This window comes from Myxocyprinus asiaticus, chromosome 31 (assembly GCF_019703515.2).
Source record: "Myxocyprinus asiaticus isolate MX2 ecotype Aquarium Trade chromosome 31, UBuf_Myxa_2, whole genome shotgun sequence".
NCBI lineage: Eukaryota > Metazoa > Chordata > Actinopteri > Cypriniformes > Catostomidae > Myxocyprinus > Myxocyprinus asiaticus.
Window position 1 is genome coordinate 6,511,624 of NC_059374.1, and position 11,470 is coordinate 6,523,093.

At 39.7% G+C, this 11,470-nt stretch overlaps 1 protein-coding gene across 1 annotated transcript; it reads right to left on the reverse strand.

Moving 5' to 3' along the window:
• Positions 1–4,044: 4,044 nt before the first annotated feature.
• Positions 4,045–11,432, reverse strand: LOC127422310 (non-histone chromosomal protein HMG-17-like). Its single transcript, XM_051665736.1, has 6 exons — positions 11,249–11,432; positions 10,047–10,073; positions 9,890–9,919; positions 9,768–9,803; positions 5,107–5,235; positions 4,045–5,005 (listed from the first exon to the last, which is right to left on the reverse strand). Exons 1-6 carry the CDS (start codon positions 11,264–11,266, stop codon positions 4,949–4,951), a joined length of 297 nt encoding a protein of 98 aa, XP_051521696.1. The 5' UTR covers positions 11,267–11,432; the 3' UTR covers positions 4,045–4,948.
• Positions 11,433–11,470: the final 38 nt, after the last annotated feature.

The window sequence follows — 11,470 nt, forward strand, 5'->3', positions numbered from 1 at the left end:
TAGAATCTCCTATTTTGACTGGAATTGTGTTGGACATAATTATTTAAATTATGTTTCAAAATAGTTTGGCAAAATACTTGACTCATTGTTCTACCTTCCCCTCTTCTCAATGACATACATAAACATGTTAACCTAATAATACAATAGTAGCCTATGTAACCAAACAGAACAATTAAAAAATAATTACAAATTAAGTAATCTTTAAAAGCCATTCATGCTCATATCATAATATGTCAATACAATATTGTATACCATGTAGACCTATACTTTAATCAACATTGCATTGCTTCCCTCTAGTGACCTATACTATATCAATCATGACAGTTTTAAAGATAAAAACTGTTTTTTTTGTACTTATATGAATTTTGATCTCTTGGCGGTTGCAGTGTAATGCCCCGTAAAGAAAGAAATAAGAAAAAGAAGGAGAGGGAGCGACAGCAGGCAGCCAAGGGTAGCAACTCACTTACTTCATGGATCAGGCCAGTTAGTAGTAGGGAAGAAGAAAAGGAGGGAAGTAATGATTCAGATTAAGAAAGTGAGGCCATAGTTGATGTGCAAGAATTTGCTGGTGAACAAGATACAGGAGCTACTGCAGGAGAGTTACCAGAAGGAGAAGCAAGAGAAGAAAGTCAGTATGGAACTGCTAGTGTGGATCAGGAGGATGTGATGGAGACAGGAGCCCCTGCAGGAGAGTTACCTCCAGAAGAAACAAGAGAAGAAAGCCAGCATGGAACAGCTGCAAATAAAGAGAATGTAATCTCAAAACTAGTGGTTTTGAATTGTCCTACAGATCCTGCCCACATGCAGACATTTAATATTAATTATAGTTACAGCTATATTAAAATGTGTGAGAAAGTCAGACATTGCCAGTCTGTTATGACATTCCCAAAAAACACAGACGGGCGGTCTTTCCTGAGATGGTACACGGATTGCCCATGGTTGGAGTATTCACCAAAAAATGATGCCATGTGCTGCTTTAGCTGTCGCATTTTTCGTAAAGAAGAAAAATTCAAGAACAAAACAGCCTGGAAGACAGTAGGCATAGATACATGGAGGAGTGCCATTGGAAAAATTAAAGAGCATGCCAGCACAGAGGCCCAGATGATGAGTATGGTGAGATGGAACATATACTCCAAAAAAGCTCTACAAGCTGCTTTTGATACATCAGATATTCAGGGGAAAGCAACACAAGAGAGAGAACAAGGAAATCCTGACACGTTTGACTGACATCACCTTGTATCTGGCACGACAGGGGCAAGCTTTTAGAGGAGATGATGAGTCAAGCTCAAGTGCCAACCAAGGCAACTTCCTTGAGCTTGTGAAAATATTGGCCCTGTATGATAGCATAATGAAGCTGCATTTGGATGCCATCCAGGAAAAACAAGTGTGACGAGGAGGAGGGCAGGGCCGGGCCGTGACTACGCACGCCTGGCCCCCAATTGGGCTAGTCAGCTGAGGAGAGGGATAAATGCAGCGGGACGCAGCAGTTTTTTTTTTTTTTTTTTTTTTTTGGATTTTTCCCCTTTTTCACCCAATTTGGAATGCCCAATTCCCAGTGAGCTTTTTAAGTCCTCGTGGTCACGTAGTGATTCGCCTCAATCCGGGTGGCGGAGGACGAACCTCAGTTGCCTCCGCTTCTGAGCCCATCAACCCACGCATCTTATCACGTGGCTTGTTGAGCGCGTTGCCCCGGAGACATAGCGCGTGTGGAGGCTTCACGCCATCCACCGTGGCATCCGCGCTCAACTCACCACGCGCCCCACCGAGAACTAACCACATTATAGCGACCACAAGGAGGTTACCCCATGTGACTCTACCCTCCCTAGCAACCGGGCCAATTTGGTTGCTTAGGAGACCTGGCTGGAGTCACTCAGCACACCCTGGGATTCTAACTAGTGAACTCCAGGGGTGGTAGCCAGCGTATTTTACCACTGAGCTACCCAGGCCCCCGGACGTGGCAGTTTGGGAGAGAGAGAACCACGTGCAGCTGCAGTGTGTGCGTTTATGTTTTGTGTCTTTTTGTTTCCATTAAACATTATTTTGATGGTTTGTCCAGTTCCCGCCTCCTCCTTTCCCATGAAGCTAGTAACCCTGTGACAACAAGCCTCCATGAAAAGACCCCAAGTGTCCTTTCTCTCAAACAGGAGCCAGAATGACATGATAAGGTCCTTGGGTACCTTCATTAGGAGGGAAATACAGAAGGAAATCGAAGACGCTCAAATCTTCTCCATCCTTCTGGATGAGACCATAGATGCCTCTAATAAAGAGCAAGTTTCCTTTGTAGTTCGCTACATAAGTGACATGGAAATTAAGAAGAGTTTTCTCCAGGTTTGCACTGTCGAGTCCACAACAAGAAAAGAGTTGGAGAATGTTGTTATCTCTCTCCTTCAGGAAAATGGACTTGACTTGAAGATCATCAGGGGCCAAGGATATGATGGGGCCGCAAACATGAACAGAATGTACAAAGGTCTACAGTCCCGGATCCGTACACTCAATGAAAAGGCTCTTTATGTTAATTGCCAGGCACACTGCTTGAATCTGGTCCTGGTTGAGAGTGCAAAGTCCAATGTTCACTTTGTGACATTTTTCTCCTTGGTGGAGAAACTGTATGTCTTCTGCACTGGCTCCACAAAGAGGCATACAGCATTTTTAAAATGCCAGCAGTCCTTGTATCCTGGTCAGCATGTTGTTGAGCTGCAGACATTGTCTGACACTCGGTGGGCCTGCCGAGAAAGATCCCTGACAGCCCTCAAAAAGGTTCTGAAAGCTTTAATCAAGCTGCTCACAGACATCAGTGAGTCAGACCCACCTGACACAGCTGCTGGGGATGCAAAGTTGTACATGAAGGCTATCGACTTTGAATTCCTTGTTTGCTTAGAAATCACCACCCCAGTGTTCCAGGTAACTGGAGTGGCCTCTGATGCTCTGCAACAAAAAGATCTGGATCTCTCCACTGCCTACACAGTAACTGACGGAGTGCTTGACACAGTGAAGAATCTGAGGTCTGAGGAGGAATTTAAAACCATATTCCAGAAAGCCATTGAAAAGGCAGAAGATGCAGGTATCGACATTCCCACATTACCTCCTGGCCAGGAAAGGAAAAGGAAAGTGCCAGCATGATACCTGCATAGTGCCACAGCTGCTCAAGGCAGCCATACTTTCCAACTGTTGAGGAGTTCTACCGGGCCAAGGTGTTCTTCACTTTCCTGGATACAATCACAGAGGAACTCAGAAGAAGATTTAAAGAAGATGGGAGAATGCCCACAGGGAAAATTCTGCAGTCATTCCAGTCTGACAGTTCATGACAACTGGAGAGATGCTTTTCAAAAATGAGGTTAATTAAGAAACAACTCTGAAGCCTCTGCTCGGACCTTCTCATCATAGCCATAGAGGGACACCCCAGTGGATCACAGTGAGGTCATAAACATCTTCAAGCATATGGCTCACAGAAGATTGCTGTTGTAATTAGGTTTAAAGAAGAGTTGAAACCCTGTTTTAATTTCATTTGTACTTTTTCTTTATTTATTCCTATCACATGCCAACTTGGTGGGCACACAGAGGCTGCCCAGTACCCAGGCCATACAATAACTGTTATTTTTATGTTGTTGAGGAAAAACTGAAAACAGAGTTTACAACACTAAGGTGTAAGACTGTTTGCTCTAAGCTTTCTTTAATATCACATTTTTTTTATCTGTTTATCATGTCTTAGATTAAAGTTCTGTAAGTAAATTGAAAAATACAAGTACAATATGTTATATATTCTTTATCATTCTGTATTATTACTGTTGTTATTAATAGTGAATAAAACTACAGCTTTTGAGACTATTTTTTTGTTATTTAATTTGTCATTATGATGTGACCAATTCTTCCTTTTATGTAGGCTTACTAAATAATCTTATTTAAAAAAAAAAAAAAAAGGGTGGGTGCCCTTTTTTAGTTTCAGCACATGCCCCTTAAAAGGTCTGTGCACGGCCCTGGCTATGTGGCAGCCAGTCATTTCTAACTTGAATTGGAATGAATTGAAAAGACACCACGGCAAAACAATAAGGTGAAATGACAACTGTTTTATTGGCATGTTAAACCAATCATTGCAGATACAGCAACATAAACTGAAATAAAAAAGTGAACTGTACATTTATACTTAAACTAAAGACAATGTGATATTGCTACTGCTGGCATGTTCACATGAATGAAATTACAGTAATTTTCGTATCAACATCAGCTACAACCTGCATGTTTAACACTGTAGCACAGTTGTGTTATTAGCTTTACTAAACACACAATTCCATTTATTTTTTTATCCTCTTAAAGTACCATCACATACTGCATATAGAAATTTTGAAAAACAGCAGCTACACAACAATGTTCTGGCAATGCTATCACCAAACAAAGACAAAACTCATTGTAATTCACACATCAGATAAGCATTCCAGTAGTGAGCAGGATAATTTACCAAAGCTGTTGATTCATCATTTGTTTAATTTTATAGAACACAGCTTACAATCAATCCCAACCCTTTAGAAACAATAAGAATTTTCTTGTAGAACCCCCTTCCCATACAATACAGGCACATCCCTCATATCGCCCATGGAATGTTAGTGTCTCAGGCAAACTCCCAGTTTCAGTTCAAAAGACTTGATTTTTTTTTTGTCATCTTTAAAAACAAATGGCATAATCACGTTATCTGTCACACTCTGTCTCATTCCCTCCCTTCTAAAAAACAGTTAAAACAAAGAGAAAGAACAAAATAAGAGGAAATCAAGTTGCTTCATGACTACAGTTTTTCAGGAGAACTGGAGTGGGATAAGATGGAATCCCTCTTATAAGGCTTTTCTCTTGAACATTATCTATAAAATGAGCTTTTAATATTGGACAAAAAAAAAAAAAGACAAAAATATTCCTCTGTATTGTACAAGAAAAGAGGTATGGGGTCTGGTCAAACACAATGCTATTTAGAAGCCTCCTCTGACTTCTCATCTGCTGCCTCTCCATCGGAATTAGTTTCCTATAACATGCACAAACACACACAAAAAAATTAAAGTTTAACAGATTTGGCCATAGCTACAATCACTGTTGACTACATATGCAGATATGCAAATTACTTACTTCCTCAGCTTTGGCCTCTCCATTTTCTGCAGGTGTCGTCTCCTCTGCCTCCCGCTTTGCATCCTCTTTCTTCTCCTCTGGTTTAGCCTTTTCTACAACTTTGGTCTTCTTGCCTTTGACAGGTGCCTTCTGTAATGGAGCCACTGATTTAAGCCAATGCTGTATTACACTTTTTTCTTTTAATCCCCTTTTCTTCCCAATGTGGCACGCTCAGTTCCCACTACTTACTAGGTCCTCGTGGAGCAGTTACTCACCTCAATCTGGGTGGCGGAGGACAAGTCTCAGTTGCCTCCACTTCTGAGACAGTCAATCCACGCATCTTATCACGTGGCTCGCTGTGCATGACACCGCGGAGACTCACAGCATGTGGAGGCTCATGCCATTCTCCGCGATCCACACACAACTTACCATGTGCACCATCGAGAGCGAGAACCACTAATCGCGACCACGAGGAGGTTACTAGGGTTGCAGCGGTATACCAGTTTCACGGTATACCACGGTATGAAAATTTACGGTTATTATACCATGTACATCTACAGTATTGAGAAAAAAAATAAATAAATGCAACCAGATGGAGAATCTCACCTGCGCATCCTCCTCGACTGCCTGTCAGACTCATCAACTTGCCCCCCCCCCACACACATATGCGCATCGGAGAATTTGTCAGAGAAGCGAGGTGAGGGGGTCTGACATAAGTGAGTGTGTGAGTTAAAGCATTGTTCTCAACTGGTGGGTCGCGACCCAAAAGCGAGTCGCAGGTCTATTCGGACTGGGTAGCGGACAGCAGGGAAAGAACAATGCCATGGCTCTCCCATTGAAGATATTTCAGCGGCCGTCCAAGTGATAGCCTATTTAGGACTGCCGAGGCAGATTTAATGATAATCTCGCAATCAGCTAAAGTCTTCTCATCTGCACTTTCGCACGAGTGTAACGGAACCAGCTCGTGCTAATGATCTACTCTGCTCTCTGGCGCGCGTGCAACAACCGGGCTTCCCTCGATATTGCGGAGCACAGACCTCAAAACTGATGTGACCAATTTCAATTCTAGTGAGACTTTTCTAGTTTAAAGCATTACGGAGGAAGTCAAGTCAAACCCAACAAACAGTAGGCAGCCCTGACATGCCAAACAGCACTGAGGAGGAAAAGAGCAACACTGTGCTATGCGCAATTTTTTTTCTTCATTATACATCACCTTTACAAAATTGTTTCACAATTTTACACGAGCAACTTATATTTTGACAAAATGTTATAATTCAATATGAAATAATCTAAAAAGGTTGAATCTATTAGACCTCATTTTATATCAACAGTGGCAGATGTACAGTTGTGCTCAAAAGTTTGCATACCCTGGCAGAAATTGTGAAATTTAGGCATTGATTTTGAAAATGACTGATCATGCAAAAAGATCCCCGAATTTTCCACTTCTTAATAAGTGACTGAACAGTACTGACTGGCATTTTCAAGGCTTTTGGATATCTTTTTATATCCTTTTCCATCTTTATGAAGTTCCATTACTGTTACGCAGGTGTTTTGACAGTTCTTTTCTGCTCCCCATGGCTCAGTATCTAGCCTTCTCAGTGCATCCACGTGAGAGCTAACAAACTCATTGACTATTTATACACAGACACTAATTGCAATTTAAAAAGCCACAGGTGTGTGAAATTAACATTTAATTGCCATTAAACCTGTGTGTGTCACCTTGTGTGTCTGTAACAAGGCCAAACATTCAAGGGTATGTAAACTTTTGATCAGGGCCATTTGGGTGATTTCTGTTACCATTATGATTTAAAAAGGAGCCAAACAACTATGTGATAATAAATGGTACCTTCATATGATCACTATCCTTAAATGAAAGACAGATTTTTTTTTTTTGCATGATCAGTCATATTTTCAAAATCAATGCCAAAATTTCAAAATTTCTGCCAGGATATGCAAACTTTTAAGCACAATTGTAGTTAAAGTTTCAAGATGTGTTTCAGCTAGTATTTATTTTTTCATAAATATTATAATTTGTTGTTATTATTACTATTATTTAAGACCAGCTACACTGACCTAACCATGGTAATGAGGAGTCTTTCCTCCTGTGTAATATGTATGTTCTGTTTGAATTATGTTTGAAATTAGGAAACAAATGGGATAATAATGGGCTCATAAATAAATAAGCTCTTAAATTTTTAAAAGGGGGGACAGAAAGTTCCTGTAGATATTGTTGTTGACATCTACAACAAAAATAATGTCACTTGATGCATGTCCGTGTACTTGAAAACCATGAACAAAACTATGCAAGATAAAAGGAAATGCGACCCAGGATACATTAAACACAGGTCAGGGCTCGACAATAAGGACCGCCCGATGGCCCGGGGCCAGTGTGAGAGAGATTCGGGCCAGTTGCTAGAACTGTCAATTGCCCGATCGGGCCACTGCTGCATTTATAACATTATTGCAAGAAAACAACAAGTGAGAGAGCACAACAATTACACTGAGCGAACCAAGCATTCTAACCGACGAGCGAGCGCGATTCTATTTAGCTCGCAGATGCGCGAGCGCATAATAGACTGGACACGCCACGGCATGGTCACGTGCACGCACAAGATCGTGCAGACACCGAACGCACTGTCTTCACTTTTTTCCAAGTGTCTTAGCAGCAGCTATTACCAATGTGTAGAAAATAGAAGGTAAAAAAAACCCACTTAATGAATTTCGTTTTTCGTAGCGGAATTGCGCGTCTTATGCAACATTTTAAGTATCCCCGCACATTCAGTGTTCACAGTGCGTGAAATCCCCACATTTTTCATTTTTCACATGTTGGTGAAAAGCAATAATCCACACATTGGAACACACAAAAAAATAAATAAAAAAAATCAAGTTTCATTCTATAGGACTGAAAATCCATGTCTCTCCGTGCATATGTCTCATCATCATATCTCTCTGTGCAGCATAGACAGTTTAATGTGCATGCGCTGTCAATAAGGCACAGAGCTCAAGTTTTATTCCCACTGTAAAAAAAAGCTAATTTTCTCTCATTAATTTGCCTTTAGAGATGAAGCGCCAAATGAAACGTAAGAAACTTTGTTAAACCCCAGTTATACACATGTCTGGAAATCACGAGCTGCTCAGTATCCAAAATGTAAGTATAGATTTAATTAGGTTAGTTTCAAAATGTAATCATTAATTCGACATTATAATAGCGTTTGATATGAAAAGAAGCAAAATCACTATGGCTATTATTATCAGAGCTGTTTAGCTGCAGGGTGAAGATGAATATTCAAAACAGTCTACTTCATATCATCCTCATGAAACACCAGTTACATTTCTCATTTCTTGACACTACAGGTATTTTTTTTTTTTTTTGTGCATCAGTCAGTGTTGGTCTTTAGGTTGTCTGATTTCATGTTACATACACATTGTTAATTCACAGATTAGGCCTAATATCTCTCTAATGTATATTACACGTCACAACCGATTTGGTAGCGAGTCTCTTCTCAGGGATTCATGTTTATTACATTCAGCCAGAAATCACATCTTTAACTCAGTGATTAAATCTTTGATCCTGTGTGTGAATACACTATACATGGCCAGAAGTTGCATGACAGCATGACTAAACGGGTGACCGAAAACCCATCATCTGCACAACAAAACTCTTCCCTTAAAAACTCATGTGTAAATTGCATGAAGGCTGAGGTTAATATGATGTATTTATGAATTTATATCTGTAAAGCGCTTATATGGGATTACATAAGGCATAAATCATATCTTGCAAATTATAAATATGATTCAGTTTGTGGGGACATTGTCTTAAAAACATATGTAAAAAAGAATTATCTTTGGACACATTTTTAAAGCCATGATGGTAAAAACAGCTATTTTTTTTTTTTTTTTTTTTTTTTGGGGCCCGACCGGGTCAGTAGAAAAAATCCTTAGCGTTGAGCCCTGCAGGTTAGGTTTTTACTATGGAAATCAAGTGTCGACCCACCAATGTAAAATCTGGGTCCTGAAGCAAAACCAGTTGAGAACCACTGAGTTAAAAGTTACAGACAGGTGCAGTCTGGCAGTGGTGTCACGCACCAACAGTATATGTTAATTATCATAGGACATTACTTTAAAAGCTCACACAGCTGATGTTATTTTTTATTTAGTAGTTAATTTAACATGCTATGCTAACATGTAAACTAACATGCTTTGGTTATGTAACATGTTATAGTTACACGCTATTTTTTTATCATGTTTATAATTCGGTTTATTATTATAATTCTGTTGGCTTTCTTATTTATTTATTACACACACTTCCTTTAAAAAAATGGTTTCAAGTTTCAATTATAATAAAGTGTTTGTAAAACAAACAACAAAAAACTTCTGTTTTCACTCCTTTAAGGGTCATTGTAACTGATAATAATTGTGCAAAACTGTATACCGTGATATATCTTCCGAGACGGATATCGTACCATGAAAATCTCACACCGTTGCAACCCTAGAGGTTACCCCATGTGACTCTACCCGCCCTAGCAACCGGGCCAATTTGGTTGCTTAGGAGACCTGGCTGAGTCACTCAGCACACCCTGGATTCGAACTCAAGGGGTGGTAGTCAGCGTCAATACTTGGAGCTACCCAGGCACCCTACATTATTATTCTTAATAAAATGTATTTAGATTTTTTTGATTTACCTTTGGCTTGGGCTCAGACTTTGGCGTTTCAGGTTTCTGTAAAACAGTATTCCGTGTTAGTCATGTGCATCTTAAAAAAGGTAATAAATTTAATATGACCAACATATTGAAAATAAACTTACAGCTTGAAGTCTCTCTGATCTTCTCTTGGGCTGTTTGGGTATTTGATGGAGGTGGGAATGACAAACAACAAAGAACAAATATCACTTATGTATATTTTTTTTTATGTATTTAAAAAAAAAAAAAATCATCAAGTTTTAACTCCAGTGAAAAACTCACCTCAGCTGCTTCAGTGCCATTGTTAGCCTGTAGAGGAAACACAATCTGTTACTGTATCTGTAGGTATACGGGGGGGGGGGGGGGGGTTGTTGACACCCCCTTTAGTAATGTGCAATTATGTAACCTGAAAGTGAATGTGGGGGAGGGTAAGAGGAATTGCTCTGTAAAGCAATTCAATTCCTTTATGGTCATTGTACAAGTACTAGCACAACATTATTTGTCGCGAAGGCAGCAAAAAGCTTAATAATTGCAGTCAAAAACTAAAAGAATAGATATAACAATAAATATAAAGTGCAGAGATTATTTTTACAGCAGCTTTGTAAACTTAGATTGTCGCTTTGTTATCGAAAAATTCCAATACCAAAGTCGTTACAGAGAGAGGAGGGGATCAACAGAAAATACGGCAAAAATAAAAGTCGAAGCGTAACATCCGCGGTAGTAAAACAAAATAAAATCAACGAAAACTTTACCTCACTTCACCAAGTCCAATTTAACGGTCGTATGAAAATTCAAGGTGGACCACAGCCGCATAAACAGAATGCTGGGATAAAACAGCTGGAATAACAGACTTAACTGGCTGAGGAAGGATTCAAATTTGTTTAGTGCACAGGCAGCCATGACACCAAAGACTACAGTGCATGTGTTCATCGCCAAGGACCATATGGAATCGTGCACAATACATAAACAACTCCATATACATTTACAGTAAGATACAAAATAGTCTGACAAAAAACCTACACATAGTAACTTCTAACTTTATTGTGAATTCGTATAGTTACTCAAAGCACATCTGTTAAAACGAAAACATTTGCCGGACAAACGCTTAAGGAACAACATGCCCTAACGTTAGGAGGTTACACCCCTTTGTCTGATCATTGTTCTGTGTATACTATACCGGGTTTCAATGTAAATACACCGCAAACAAAAAAATAAAAATAAAACGCGTTTTATGACGTGCACTCTTGAAATATCCCCATGCATTCAACAGAATAGTGCACACACAGCTCCAAGTAAAAAGGCGCCAAATTCATGCCACCGTCTCTCATGCCCTTGATTACAAATTAACACATGCACCAATACAGCAAACATTCGCATAACTTTACATACAGTCTCCCACAGACATGTAAATGCAATTATTGTATGCTATTAAAAACACAAATTGTATAAACATGCATTAGAATCCCAAATATTGTTGAACTTACTTTGCTTCTTTTAGGCATGGCTGCTTTACACTTGAACGCTATTAAAAGAAAAGGGAAACTAAAACAGCTTAAGCCCTGATAAAGGTTTAGCGTAAAATTCGAAGTGTCTTCGAAAAATTGAAGCCAGCATAAGTGTTCTATCGGAACAGAAACTAGCTGAAACCGGATTGGATCTGCCCTTTCTATATTCTTTTCATTACTGCACTAAACTCCGGCCCGCCC